General features: G+C 43.4%; 1 protein-coding gene across 6 annotated transcripts in view; it reads left to right on the top strand.

Annotated features, from left to right (window-relative positions):
- Positions 1-7,980: 7,980 nt before the first annotated feature.
- The window catches only part of PABIR2 (PABIR family member 2), a gene marked incomplete at its 5' end in the record, with an annotated part of 79,449 nt that continues 71,852 nt past the window's right edge, over positions 7,981-15,577 (top strand). For all 6 annotated transcript variants that reach the window (XM_082865434.1, XM_082865433.1, XM_082865436.1 and 3 more), the window contains 6 exons: positions 7,981-8,078; positions 10,244-10,322; positions 14,428-14,484; positions 14,788-14,831; positions 14,916-14,970; positions 15,244-15,345. In XM_082865434.1, the coding sequence (XP_082721560.1) occupies positions 7,981-8,078; positions 10,244-10,322; positions 14,428-14,484; positions 14,788-14,831; positions 14,916-14,970; positions 15,244-15,345 (435 nt within the window). The remainder of the gene's footprint in view (positions 8,079-10,243; positions 10,323-14,427; positions 14,485-14,787; positions 14,832-14,915; positions 14,971-15,243; positions 15,346-15,577) is intronic.

The raw sequence follows: 15,577 nt of genomic DNA, 5'->3' as shown, positions 1-15,577 counted from the left end.
ATATTTCCACGGTCTTTTGTGTGTGTGTGGGTAATTCTTTTCTTTTAAAATTTTTATTGGGGTATAGTTGATTTACAGTGTTGTGTTAGTTTCACATGTACAGCAAAGTGTATCAGTTATACACATACATATACCCACTCTTTAGATTCTTTTCCCATATAGGCCATTACAGAGTATTGAGTAGAGTTCCCTGTGCTACACAGTACGTCCTTATTAGTTATCTATTTTATATATAGTGGTGTGTATATGTCAACCCCAATCTTCCAATTTATCTCTCCCCCCACCCGGGCTAATTCTTAAGGCTGACAATTATATTCTCCCCTAAATTTTCATCTGCCAATTTTATTTAATAAGACTATAACTGAAAAAAAAATCATTGAGGCAGCATATATTTCAACTGATATGAGTCACTCAACATGAATTCATAAAATCCTAGGTGATATCTAGAATTAAGTGCTACTTACAATTTGGAAAAAGTGAAAGTAATATAACTAGATAATGTTTAAATGATCAGTAAGCAGCTCTGTCTAAACTACAGTATATTTATGCCAGTTATATTCCCAAAGCAATCACTCTTCATGGCCACTATTCTTCTTCCAGGTTTGCACAAGTTTAATAAACCCAATAGTTGGCAAACTTTTTCTGTAAAGGGCCGGACAGTAAATGTTTTGGGCTTGGTGGGCCATACAATCTTCGTTGCAACTACTCAACTCTGCCAGTGTAGTGGGAAAGTGGCCCAAGGACAATAAGTAAACAAATGGGTGTGGCTGTGTTCCAATAAAACTTTATTTACAAAACCAATCAGCAGGCTCAATTTGGCCCCCAGGCAGTAGTTTACCTTTCAAACAAAACTGAGGCAGTAACAGTTTAAATGCAGGGTCAGGCTAGCAGTATTTAAAGGGGGAAGGCACTGGCAGAAATCCACGAATTTAATGTCTAATTCTAATAAGGGCCAGAGAAGTAGAAGAAAAAAAATACTACCTTTAAATAAAGTCACTGACACTGGTATCGAAGTCAGCCAACTAGAGGGGCTAAAGAGTATAAAGAACCAAGAGGTTTAAAACTTTTGACATTGGTATTTTTATTAATACAAGATGAACACAAAACTATGCAGGAACTTCTTAAAAAATAGTGATACTTGTGGGCTTCCCTGGTGGCGCAGTGTTTGAGAGTCCGCCTGCCGATGCAGGGGACACAGGTTCGTGCCCCGGTCTGGGAAGATCCCACGTGCCGCGGAGCGGCTGGGCCCGTGAGCCATGGCCGCTGGACCTGCGCGTCCGCGTCCGGAGCCTGTGCTCCGCAACGGGAGAGGCCACAACAGTGAGAGGCCCGCGTACACACACACACAAAAAAGTGATACTTGTAGTAAAGAGTTGACATTTAAAGAACAAATTCTGCAAATGCTGCTGCAAGAGAGACTGAAAGTCTTTATATACAGGAAACATCAAGCAAAATTGGAAAATTGCTTGAAACAAGTGCAACAATATTTAGTGAGCCAGGCCAGGCAATGAGTATTAGAGGCCCACCTTAAGGAAAGTGGAAAAGTGAGCAGTGGACATATGCAACTGCAAAGAACTGGGGGGAAATGAATTCAACTAAGGCTCAGTGTAATTCTACTCTAAATTTTTTCTTGTTGATTACATGACCTCGGGCATGTGATATACCATTCCTGTGCTACTTCTTTTTGACAGACAAGAGTCCCTGGACTTGGTCTGCGTTGTGGGTTAACTCCTACTAGATAAATATGCAACTGCCCCTAACCTTTCTGTACAAAATTCACTTCCTGCATCAGGATCTTAAGCCATGGAATTCAACACTGTAACCACGCTCTAAGATGATAAAAGCAAAAATTTCACATCCTTTGCAGAACAAAGCAAAGTATGAAGGGATAACTGGGATCACTCTTTGCTTCCAGGACTTTGAGGATCGGGAAAAGGGGCCTGGTCACCCACCTCCCCCCGCCCCAGCACTTAATATATTAAACAGGATCCACACGTTCCTTCAAATATATATCCTCTGTCATCTATGTATTCGCAAATTGTTCTTCATTTCATAAAGCCTTTCAATAAAATGAACATTCTCAAGTGTTTTCTTCTACTAGCAGAGTGTGTCCATAACAGCTCATTTATTCACACAACAGGATTTAGAGTAGAATCCTGAATTTATAGAATATTCTTGTTCTCAGTACAACATGCAGAGCTGCCTCCACCCTTTATTTTTCTATCTGCCTGTTTAAAAAGGTGATGTATTATTTTCTGGTCACTTAGTTTGCTTTTCATTTTGTTACAGCATATTCTCCCTTAACTCAAATAACCAGAAAGCTGCATCTGTTTAGTTAATCAGCTTAGATATTGATTAGTAGTGGACAAAGCACTAGCCTAGGAGTTTGGAGACACAGCTTCCTAGTACTGGCTCTACTACTGACTCACATTTTGGAGATTCATGGGCCTGTTTCCCCATACATTAAACAAGGAAGATAGATCTGGTCTCTTGAGTTCCCTTGTAACCGTGAATGCATTTTTCAGACATTTTTACAATACTGAGAAAACCTTATGATACTGGGATGTGAGATCCAAGATCTCACTTTAAAATTCTATTTTAAGAAATAATAAGCTTAAGTCATGCCAGATCTTTGGATATGTGCAGGAAATACAGTTAACCATCAGTTAGTTAAATCTTTTAAATCTTTTTTCATCAGCAGAGCTCTAAAGAGCCTTTTAGACATTTCCTCCCCCAACTCCTCCTCGAAAATCCCCACACCATTTAAAAAGCACAAATATACTGCATATCAGTCTATGTGCTGTATGTATACCTGTGCTTTATACATACGAGAAAAAATTTTTCACCCACCAAGAACTAACTAGGGGCAATATTGGCCATTGAGAATGCAAAATTTAGGAGATCAATTTTCGGTGATACCTAAACTTTTTGTTCAAATAAAAGCTAGGTGTAAAAAAGGCCCAAGCTTATTTGCTTGACAACTAGTTCCATTCCAACTGTGCTGAAGGTGAAGGTCAGAAGTGACAAAGCAGCGGAGAGAATGACAAAAATTAGTCATTACAGAAGATCTGGAGGCGAGGGTGGGGAGTGCACAGTTTCTTCAAGAGCGGGTAAGAGATGGGGTGAAGCTAGAAAAAGTCGTGCTCCAAACCAAATGGTTGCTGCTTTCCGGTCGCGATGAACTGTCAGAAGAGGACGTTCAGGTTCCTGTGTGAGCTCGCCCTCCGGTCAGCCCGCCCCACCTCCCCCCACCCCCAGACTGAGGGTGGGATCTTCCGGACACCAGGAACACCGGAGATACCCGCAGAACCTCGATGAATAAAGGGGTGGAAATGCTACTGGAAGTCACTTTTTTGCAGCTCTTGCCACCCTCCACCGCCCCCGCTTGCCTCCTCCAGTATCTCAGTCCTGCTCACCCAAGCCCACTGATCAAAGGGACGCTGTTGGATCTTCTCAGAGTGTTGTCTTCTGTGGTGGTTGAACTCGGCAGCACCTCCAAGCCTAGTTCCATTTTCTCCTGTGCCATGTCCGTGCCGAAGCTTAGTTTGGAGCTCTCAAGGTTTTCTGGCTCCCGTTCATATAAGCACAAGTCAAAGTGAGGAGCTGATGTAGGGAGAGAGGAAAAAGGGGGGAAAGAGAAGAAAGGAGGGAGCTCTTAGACGAGTGCGTGCTCACTTTTGCAGCCCTACCATCCCCAACACCGGTGGGCACAAAGTGGGGCAGGACTGGCTCCAACCCGCCAAACTCCCAAGCTCGGGGCACCAACACTGAGATCCTCCACCTCCAAGCCTGTAATGAAAATGAGGAATTTATCTTAATCCGTGAATCCTTCTCCTTTATTTCTCTCAGCCAAGGCAACCCCGGGTAAGCCTTTCCGGCCAAAACAAAATCTACAACCTGCAGCCCTGGATAATCATTTGGGCACCGCCCCTCCGCGCATGCGTTCTGGGTCCGGCCCGCTGACGCCTGTTTACCACGCAAGCAATGAGCATTATCGCAGGCGCCTGTGTCATTCTTGCTGGGGGCGCACAGGCAGTGAGGGAGCCGCCTTTCCCCCCCAAACCCGGTTCTCCCTTCGCTCTCCCTAGTGCAGACTCACCTTGGTTGTTCTTCCGCTCCTGTGTTAACCCTGGCGTGGTTTCGTTAACCATTATTTAGGAAAGAAAGAATGGAATAAGGTGTATGGGAGCGCCATCCTTTCTGCCTTAAGTCTAATACCCTGTTTTCTCAGTTTTGGTTAGCCCAGTGTCCCCTTATGACTGAGGCCAACAAGCTTGTAATCTCCCAGGACGAATTTTTCCATCCTGTTAAGACACCCTACACCTTTGCAATTAAAAAAACACTGAAGCCTGGGGGTGTGGGCGGGGACACTTTTAAGTGCTTAGAGACCACCCACTCCCAAAGGGTCCTGGTAAGGCGCTAACACAATTGAACCAATCGCACAAACAAATCATTGTTTTCCGTGTGTGTGTGTTTTACCATAATCATACAGTATATTTTTACAATGAATAAAACCTAGCTGCTCGAAGCTATTCATCTAAGAAAAAAATTGGGGTTAAAGCAGGGAGGCTTATTTTCTTAAAGCAAATATCTCAGAATTTAGTATACATCCCAGTGTTTCCATTTAACAATGCTATCATGGCTCGAAACATTCTAAGAACTGCTCTTTTAGAATTTTTCACCACCAGTTAATGAGCCACACTGAGTAGTGAAATCTTAACTCCATGCTAATAATTTTGAAAAAACCACACATTTTAGGAACCATATAGAGAACTGGGAGAGAAGGCAAGTGAAACGAGTGAAATGGGAGTTATTAAAATAGTCATAAGGTGGTATAGCACTTTACAGTTTTAAAAAAATGTTTTCACATACTTATCTCAATTGGTTCAATCATTAACCTTGCTCAGCTAATCAGTGGTGAATTTAAAATAATGGGATTATCTTGAGACAGTTCATGACAAGTTCATGTATAACATGAAGTATCATAATCATTCTTCATTCATTCTGAGAATAGACTAAGAAAAGTGTAGTTATATTGGGCAGAATTAGGTTACCTAAACCCCAGACATGAGGACGATTTGGAGTCTCCATTCCTGATATAAGACAGGTTAACAATAGCTACCATTTGGGGGGCACTTATTATGTGCCAGGTACTGTCCTAAGCACTTGAAATATGTGATCGCATTTAATGCTTACAGTAACTCTGTGAGTTAGGCGCCATCACAATGCCCATTTTTCAAAGGAGGAAACCGAAGCCGGGAGGGGTTACTCAAATTACAACTACTAAGTGGCAAAGCCAAGATTCCTCTGCCCTTCTATTTAAGTGAAAAGACAGACCAGGCGCCTCTGGATATTTCTCTGGATACTATTTTTATACCCATAAGTACTCGACAAATACTTATTAGATTATTTTATGAATAAATACAGGTTTAAATAACCTGTCTTTCACAGCTATCCTGTAAAGTAAGTAAATCATTTCTATTTTATAGTTGATAAAATTCCAGAGAGATTAATGGCACATAACTAGGTAGCAGTAGAATCTGGGCTGGTACCAAGATTCCTGAAAGCCACTGCTGAAGTTCCCAGGGTAAGCTGGAAAGTTTATGAAAGATGGCAGCTAAAGCTTAGTAAAGTCAGGGTGACTGCAGAAGGCAATGGTTAAATACAGAACAGTGGGTCAAAACCAAACTGTTTGAATAAGAGATAAATATGGAGTACATCAGAGAACAGGTAGCTCTTACCTCCACTCTACTGCTTATTTTACTTTTCAAAGAGTTTATTACTGTTCTTGGCAGGTAATAAGGTTTAATGGATATATTCTGAATGAATAGACCAATCAAATCTCATCATGTCTAAACATTACTGATATCTAAACACAGAGCTTGTGTTTCTAATCCAGCTGGCAGGAAAATATAGGCAATTTAAAGGAAACTATCTAAAAGTGGTTTAAAAACTCTATTATGGTCAGAACACATAAATATTGAGGATTAAAATGACGATTAGGCTTGGCAAGTTTTAATATGGTACAACTGAGTTGAAGAAGCAGGTAAAACTATTTTTGCAAAAGATGAATTTTTTTTATTTTAAATTTCCTGGTTATTAAGTTTCCTGTATTTTCTAGGTATGTATGATTAACACAACACAGAGGCCATCTCTCTCCCAGGGTCATTCAAGTGGTGAGGATTAAATGAGTTAATATTTCTAAAGCTCTCAGAATACTGCCTAGCACACAGTAACTGCTACGCAGGTGTTCAATAAAATAAGTAATTCCAGGGCTTCTCTGGTGGCGCAGTGGTTGGGAGTCCGCCTGCCGATGCAGAGAACGCGGGTTCGTGCCCCGGTCCGGGAGGATCCCGCATGCCGCCAGCGGCTGGGCCCGTGAGCCATGGCCGCTGGGGCCTGCGCGTCCGGAGCCTGTGCTCCGCAACGGGAGAGGCCGCAGAGGTCAGAGGGCCGCGTACAGCAAAAAAAAAAAAAAAAAAAAAAAAAGTAATTCCAGGTCTCACACAAGAATTCTGGTTCTGCTACTTGTTCGTCAGGACTTTACCTAATATCATTGAAGCGAAAGGTGCTTGTATAATGGAGACGAGTGTTTCTCACTAACTATATGAACTCTCACTAGATTCACTTTATTTTTACCCCATTGCTTTTGTTTATTCACTTCCCTTTGCATCCCTAGTGCATCCAAATGGATGATCTGAAAAAGAAATCTGCCCCTCCAGACAGAGACCAACAAAGTCGAGGGATTTAAGAAACGAGCGAGGATCACAGAAGTCAGAGCATACAAATTGGGAGCGAAAAAACGTGGAAACCACGTGTTTCTTTTTCCCATGAATACTGGCCCAAAATCCTCCAGAAAGATGATGCTCCAGTATCTCCAAACGATTGGTCCTTTTCAAAATCGGGCGCCAGGGTCCCCGGGCCAATGCACTCAAAAAAGGCTCCGGGCTCCCTGGAAACGCTCCTCCCCTTTGGAGGAAGTTTGCCGGGCGGGGCTCCCACGCATGCTCCGTGCCCGCGGGCCCATTGGCGCGGCCGCCGGGCGCGTGCGCAGGACCCGATGGGTCCCCGGACGCGGAAGACCTGGCACGGCGGAGGTTCCCGCTTCTGAGGCGTGAGAGGCGGCAGGTTGTAGAATTTGGTCTTGGCCCCGAGGGGTTCCCCCGGGCCATTAGAACCCAAGACAGGAGAAGGAGGCACCGCGGCGGCGGCTGGTCGAACCCCCCACCTGTCCTCCAGGCAGGGAGGGGGGGCGAGGAGAGGAGAAGCACCGATCGCAGGGCTGAGGAGCCTCCGGACCGGGTCCCGGAGCATGGGGGACTGGACCGGGTCCCCGAGCATGGGGAGCTGGAGTCTCCGAGGCTGCCCGGCCGGGCCCTGCCCGACTGTCAGCTCCTCGGTGCTAGTGCTGCCCGGGCAGCTGGGGTGTCTGTAGCCCGGCCCCGCTTGAGGTCGTTGGCCAAAAGATAGCAGCATGAGTGCCGCCGCTGCCTAGTTCCCCCCCCCGTCCTTCTCTGCTCCCTCCTTTCTCTCTCCTCTTCCCCATACTTCGTCCTTCTTCTTTCACTCCCCCCGCTCCTCTTTTCCGTCCACCCTACCCTCCTCCTTCCCCCGTCTTCTTTCCCCCCTGCCCTCCTCCTTTTGCCCGCTTTGTCTTCCTGCTCTTCCATCTGTCCTTTTTCCCTCCCTCTTGCTCGTTTACCTCCTCCTTCCATCCCTCTCCTTACTCGTTCCTCTTCCTTTATCCTGTCGCCGTCCACCACGACCTCTCCGTCCTCCTCCCCTCCCTCATCCTCATCCTCCTTCCCTCCTCCTCCTCTCCTGCTTTTCTCCGCCCCCGCCCCCAAGCCTCCGCCCCTTAGCCCCCGCCCCCAACTGCCAGTCCCCAGCAGCTCAGTCCTGCAGTGAGAGTCTTGGGAGTCCATAGCTAAGCACCAGGAGCTGAGCACTGTCCGCCGTGCCTGCCTGCAAGTCTCCGACATGGCTCAGGAGAAAATGGAGCTGGACTTGGAGTCTGACACACCTGATGGGGTCACCCTGAGGAGAGCCAACAGCGCTCCCCTGATCCAAGGGCTCAGGTGAGCACGGTTGGGGAGGATGGAGTGCAGGGTTCAGGGGCTCCTCGACCCCCTGCAAGCAGTCTTCCTTCCCTCAAGTGAGAGTTGGAGCTCATTTGGGTCCTCCATGCTGAGGGGGTGGGGACTTGTTTGCTTGACAGTAACTTGGGTCCCAAGGTGGAGTGAAAGTTTGACCCCAAACTCTGGGAAGTGTGGGGAAAATGGGGCCCTCTCTACCTGGGGCTCTGTTGGCCCACTGTAAAAGAAACTACAAGAAGCTTCTGGCTCTTCTAACAAGTTGCTTGCCCTGCCTAATTTACACCACTGAATGTCAGACTGAAGACCCTGGAACTAGGATTGCAACTTGACACCTGCGTCTAAGAGTTGCTATTTCTAAGCTTAGTTTAGGAACCCTGGCATTAACACAGGTTTACTTCAATAAATCACAGTTTATCTAATAACTTGTAATTAAATGGCATATTCATGTCCTATTAAGTGATTGGGATTTGTCATAATGTTTTCAGATCCTAGAACTGCCTGAAACGCATTCTGGTCAATAAAAAAAGAAGGGTGGCATGTCAGTGAAAGCACAGGTTTTCGAAAATAATCGAAAGAATTGACCCTTGAATTTTAGCGTAAGGTCTTGTGTTTTCATGTGAATTAAGTCACCAGAGGGTCTATTTTAAGGTAGACTCTTGTGATAGTGAAGGTTAGGTTGGCAGACGTCTTGAGCCTATTACATTTCACTTTTTGTAAGTGGGCAATTCATCTTAGAGCCAATTCGTGAGACCCTGTAGAAATGGAATGACTCCAAAAAAAGGGGGATGGGAGTAGAATTAGCCAAAAACACTAATCAGGCACAGTGAAGGCGAAGGAAGAGGTAATCCTTGTCTGTCAAACTGATTATAATATCTTTATTTTAGGGAAAAAGCAGATTCACCTTTTTTTTATATTTCAAAACTGAGGCAATGGTGGAGTGACTCTTTGCTTTTCTAATGCTGTCCTCAGCTCTACATTTATTTTTGACACTATAGGAATAAACTGGTCTTTTCTGGTTGTCTTTTTGAATCTCATAAGCCAGCAATTGCTGGGTACTGGGGTGAGCCTGTTGACCTGCATTTAGACTGTTGTAGAAATAACATGCTGGGTTTTTTTGAATCATGATTTAAGTAATTATTTGAAAGGTAGCATGATGCGACAGAAGAAGGAGTGAGGCGACCAGGCCTAGTCCCAGTTTTCTCCCTAACTGGCTGTGATCAGGAATGAGTCACTTAGCCTTGTTGAGTCTCTGTTTTCTCATTTAAAATTTCAGAGAGCTGGATTAGGTGATCTCCACGGTCCCTTGAAGCCCAATCCAGTTCAGCCCTGAAAATCCTTCTTGACCTCTTGTCCTGGGCATGGCATTCTGCTAGGGACTGCAGGGATGACCAAAACACCTCTACCAAGGGGTTTAAACCACATGCACACTTTCCTTTAATAAAAAAGTCGGTGTCTCAAGAAACATCTGATTTCCCATTGTGCTCCCACCCAATGCAAAGGAGGGAATGATCGCATTAGGTTTGTGGAATGAAGAGGGGCTTTGTGGAGGGTCTGGCATTTTCGATGGGTGTTGAAGGAGAGGAAGGGTTTGGACAGATGGTGGTGGGAGGGAAGGCATTTGAGGCAGAAGGGGCAACAGTAGCAAGATTGCAGGTGTGCTGATGTAGTTGGACAGCAGGGTTCCAAAGTAGAACACATGTTTAGGGCAATAGTGGGAGATGTGCTGATAGGGCTCCCACTGGACATCAGGGCTCCCCAGCCCTTCTCAAGTCACAGCACATGTAGAAAGCAGTAACAATTGCGGGTAGGTCCTCTGGGGTAAACAGATGAGGCTGCCAGTGTCTGGTGGTAACCGGTCTGGGGGCGTGAGTTCTGCCCAGAAGGAGCTGGAGACAACCAGTCTGGAGCTCCGCCCCATACCTCTCCTAGCCGGCCCCCAAGCCGGAGGAGATCAGTATCAGCCAACCTGTAATCCACAGCACACCACTCCGGAAGCTCTGAAGAGGAGAAGGACGGTGAGAAAGTGCTACATTGTATGAAATGAGGAGCCCTTGTCGATTTCACTGTTAACCAGAGAGCTGGCATTAATACAGTCGAAGGATCTCTTATATGAGAAGACATTAATCATTTTATCTTTTATTTTTCAGTGACCTTTCCCAGGTTTTTCAACCTTACATGTTTAGAACTCGGAGGAATAGTACAACCATCATGAGCCGTCACAGCTTGGTAAGTATAGGAGTAAGTATCATCAGTAGTTGGGATCGGGGGAAGCACTTGCAAATGTAGTTCTTTCTTGAGATGATGTGCTCTGCACCATTGCTTACAAAAGAAACAGATGATATTACCTGTCTTGTTTACTGCTTATGCTATGGCTATTTTTAGCTTTTGGTGCAAAAAGGAAACCTGGTTAGAATTTTTTCTTGGCTGTGGGACTAGGTATTTTTAAACATTGTTCCTTGTTTTTTGTCACTACTTGCATATGGTAGTGAGGTAAGTCAGGATTAACATCTAATTATAACTGAGAACAGTGGTCTTTATTTGTCCTAGGATGCAAAAATCATGTATATGGTAGCAGAGTGTTTATTTTTGTTGGACAGTGCTATCCATTCAAAGTAAAGTCTATTTGAAAATGCTTGGATTTGTATTCCAGTAGAGGTGCTGATGGTGACTGGTCTATATAGCCAGAGCCATCAGGGAACAATTTTTTAGTTGGTTGGTTGTGTTGGGAGAAATTATGTTGAGGTTTTTACATAGTAGCCCTTCACATGTGGAGCCCACTTATCCGGTAATTGCAGTGCCCTGGAAGATATGAGGTGTAAGCAAATAGACCTCTAAATGGCTGAACCAGATTTCCATAGACTGTGCACAAAGGTTCATCAGTTTATTTATAGGAGGGGCTCTCTGACCTCTGAATCATCTAAAATTTATGCACAATTATAATAAGCTTCCAACCCAGTAGTGTGTGAGAAGCAGCAAATCAGAAGAGGTACATTTGGGTTAAAGGTTTATTAGCAGCAAGGGAGGAGAGGGGAAAACTGAAAAGCGGACAGAAGTTCTTACAAAATCAGCCCGTGGGTTGGTCTTAGGGCTGAGAGCCTGTTAATAGACCCTGAGGGTGTCACTGGCGTTGAACTGTAAAATAATTGATGTTCCTACAGATACCTGGGTCATTAACCTTTCCTTAAATTATAGTAATACCTACACTCATATGGTATTTTACATGTTACAAAGTACTTTCACACATTTAATTCTCGTAGCAACCCCTGTGAAGTAGGCAGGGCAAAAGATGTTTTTCCCAGTTAAAAGAGGCAACAGCTAAGACTCAGCCGATCTAAGTAACTTGCTCCGAATCACACAGTTAGTGAGTGGCAGAGCTGGGATTAGAATAGAGATCTTCCAGTGCCATTCTGTTTGGTCAAATCTGTTTAAGAAATGGGGGTGGGGAATATAACACTTTTAAGAAAGATTTCCAGCTGAAGTGGCTACAGATACTTCAAGGGGGAAATGGTAGCTCTCTGGAGATTTCGTTTACTGCCCCTTCTTCCCTGAGCATACTAGAACATAGAACTACTCATTTTTGCTGTATATGTGAAAAATGTTTCTATATGTTCTACAGCCGTGTTCTGATCTCAACAGCATAGCAAAGAAGGGAAAATGATTTTGCCCCTCTGAACTTCACTTGGCTCTTTTCTAAGATGTGAAGATTCTTATCAACTCTGGCGGGGTGCATCTCTCATTAATAGCCTTTCTTCTGGCTCTACTAAAATGCATGCAGACTGAAATGGAAAGGGCTGGGGGGGGGAGGCCGGGGCTGAAGAAAGAGATGTGCAGAACTAGGACCTTCATTATTAACTGATTAGATAGAAAGGCAGGGAGAAGAGGACTGCAGTGACTGAGATTTTGTTTCTTGGTGACCAGGGGGAAAAGTGTTGCCTTTATTCTGGGTAGAGAAATAAGAGGAATTGGTCGTTTGAAGGGAAAAAAGATAACATTCTTTCCAGGCATGTTGGGTTCAGGGTGCCAGTGGCCCCGTGCTGTTCTCCAAAGCAATATTCAGAAATCTTCTCAGAAACAACAATCATCCTGCCTCACCCCCTTTCACTTTCAGCAGATGACCCTTCTCACTTCTCAGAGAAGGCAGACACCTCTCTTCCAGAACCGGCAGCTTTCTTCTCCTGGAAGCGTCTTTCCCTTCACATGGGGTGCTTTCTGCTAATGGTTGGGAATTTGTCGGACTCCCCTGTGCCTTTGCTTAGTCTGTCGTCTCTGCTCTATCTTGTGTCCTCACAGTCTCTTCCTTGCTGGCTCTTTCCCTCCCACCTTCTTCTCCCGGCTCACACGTCTCATATCTGGAAGACAAGCTTCTCTTCTTTTTCATATGTCTGTCTTTCCCTTTTTCCCTTCCCCTCTCCGAGCTTTTTCAAAGTTTAATCCACACTCAACTGCCTCTGACTCCTTGCCAACAATTCAGCCAGTTTATAATCTCACTACATCTACCACAACTCCATTTAAAAACCGTGCTGCTAAAGTCCCCAGTGTCAGGGGCCTCTGTTCTGGTCCCATTTAAGCCCTTTGCTCTAATTCCACACCATTAACTGGCGCCTCCTTGAGGTTCTTGGCTTTTTGCTCAGCCCATCCATTGCTCTTGTTGCTGGTACTGGACACAGCTCTGCTGTTCTCTGTCCCTCCTGCGGGTCTACTCTCCAGTTCTGTCTCAAATCGACGAGTTGTGGGTGATATAGATGTACCATCTAAGCTTGTGGCTTTCTCCACAGTCAGCTTCTGGCAATCCGTACTTTGGCTTTCCTGATTATTTCGTTGCCTTTGGGGTTTCTTTTGTTCCCTGACTGACATGTTCATGCTCTCTGCCACAGTATCCTGATGGAGTCTTTCCTGCCTTATTTACTTGCCTAGTAGCTTAGCATTTTTCAAATGACCTTATCAAGAGTTCACCAGCAAACATATATTACTTTCATAATGGAAAAAAATACTTTTGGAAAGGAATTTACTGGTAAAGTTTTTCTTGTTTCAAAGCCTAGGAGAGGAAGAAGTAAAAGAAAAGGGTGGGAAATGAAGGGATCTCTTTTGAGGTAAAATCTTATTTTAGTGGATAACTTTAAAAAAATTTCACCAGAATTAGCTTTTGCCTAAAAACCTTAGAGCAGTTTATCATCACCATTTTATACTGCTCACTACATGAGTATTTTTTAAAGTTTGAATAGGATAGGGTCTCTTGTAGCAGGATAATTGTCATATTTGGTTTTATAGTATTACAGATTCATTTTCATTTCATCATGGAATAAATAGCAGTTGTTTACATTATGGCTATAGACTCTCCCCCCCCCGCCAACCAGCAACTGAGTAAGATGTTGATATAAATTGTACCTTACATTTCATGATCAGATTATGATGATTTTGAAGGAACATAATTTGGCCCCCAAGTCATTTCATCTTTGCGTTATTAAAAAATGATCTAAGGGAAAGCAACAGTTATCTTAAAAATGCACCTTGCCTCTACATTGATTTTTTTCTGAACTAGTAAGCTTTGTGGTGATAGCATTAGTGATCGAATTTTAGAATTGACTTAGATCACGCAAGTAAAATCTCCTTATTGCAGTTTTAAAGTGTTTTCGATAAACATTAATCATAGACAATATATTATATTGGGCTTATTTGCTTGTCTTCCTCCGTCAGTGCATTGGTAATAAAAATGAATAGAATCAGTGTTTTTGCTTTCCCTTCGTATAGAGTTCCTTATTTTAGATAAGTGGGGTAATGGCTATTTCTAAGACCTGGAGTCTTTTTTTACATAAACATACACGGCTCTGCATTCATTTTGGGAAAAATGTTAAAGTCAGTGCCTGTCTAGCGACAGATGGTGCTTTGAGGTTGGACACCTGGTGTACTTTCTAAAGACTGAATGTACTCATGGGTCATTTCAAATAGGATAAAATGTTGAAACGTTAGTTGCTGAATGGCTCTCAGTTTACTTACCTTTGCCTGCTTAGGAGAGGAAGACTAAAGCATTGTTTTCCAACCAGGAAATGCACAATTACTTGCTTCTTGGCTTTTGCCAGAGATGAAGGTTTTCAAGGGTTAAAATTATAATCAGTCATAATTCTTGTAACCAAATTTCTTTATCAATTACATTGTGATCAAAAAAAACCCTGAATGTACTGCCTCTCTAGTGCATTAATGTTCAGTGATTTAAAGAGCTCGATTTCTAAGAAGAATATGAAAAATTATCTAGGAAGAGGTTGTACACTGGCACTGACAGCAGGCCGCTGCTTTGTGATTCAGAAAATAGTAAATGTTTACTTCTTCTTTCCAGTTGCTGTCACCCTCACCTAATCGGATTCCTAGCAGCAGACTGCTTCAAATCAAAAGGGTAAATTTTACTTACTGGCTCAGATCTGTAATTTTCTGCATTTTACATTTTGATTTTATTTTCATTTTGCAGATTTAGATATTAAAAATGAGTCAGGCTGCCACTCTGGTTAGTTGTGGACAGGTTCAAATTCTTCTGAGTGGGCAGATAAAATACAGATGTGGCACAGGTGACAGTCTTAAAATGTCAGTCCCGGTGTACTGTGATGATGTCAAATGAGGCAGAAAAGTCCTTTTCATTTTCTTTGAAATAGAGAACTGTGTGGTTAAATTTTATGTTTTCAGCACATGTTTGCCTTTGCAGGAGGAAGGCATGGATATGATGAACAGAGAAACTGCACATGAAAGGTTAGTGCCTCACAAGAACAGGGTGTGGCCAAAGGTATGTCTTGTTTATGAGCACTAATGGCCATTCATTTTTGTCTGTTTTAGAGAAGTGCAAACTGCAATGCAGATAAGCCAATCATGGGATGAGAGCTTGAGCCTGGTAAAGTTTTCACATATCTGCTTGTTTTTTATTTTCTAGAACCCGCTGTATCGTTCATTGGCTTCATTCATTTTTTTCATTTACCTCTTGCCCTCCTGTTTCCACATTTGAATTCAGTGTTTTTGATCTCTGCTTTCCCACCAGAATATGAGATTGCAACTTTTTAGAGTCTATACATTTCTGCTCTAAAAATGTAGGCCTATTTGTGTAGTAAAGAAGAACTGTGATGTGTTGAGTTGTGAATTATGAGGAACTAACACTTTCTATTTACAGAGTGATAGTGATTTTGACAAGCCAGAGAAATTATATTCTCCTAAAAGGATTGACTTCACTCCGGTTTCTCCAGCACCATCACCCACCAGAGGATTTGGAAAGGTAGGTTCATTGACAAGATATTAACTCTCTTTCACACACTGACCTGTTTACTCTCTAAAATACACACACACACACACACACACACACACACACACACACACACACACATCAATTTTGATGAATTCAATGACTGGAAGGAAAATTAATAAAAGTCTATAGTAGTCATTTGAAAAAAATCTATCAATCTATCCATCTGTCTATCTATCTATCTATGTATTCTCTTATAAACATG

Source organism: Leucopleurus acutus, assembly GCF_964270905.1.
Source record: "Leucopleurus acutus genome assembly, chromosome: X".
NCBI classification, from domain to species: Eukaryota; Metazoa; Chordata; class Mammalia; order Artiodactyla; family Delphinidae; genus Leucopleurus; species Leucopleurus acutus.
This window is presented reverse-complemented; position numbering and strand designations above follow the sequence as displayed.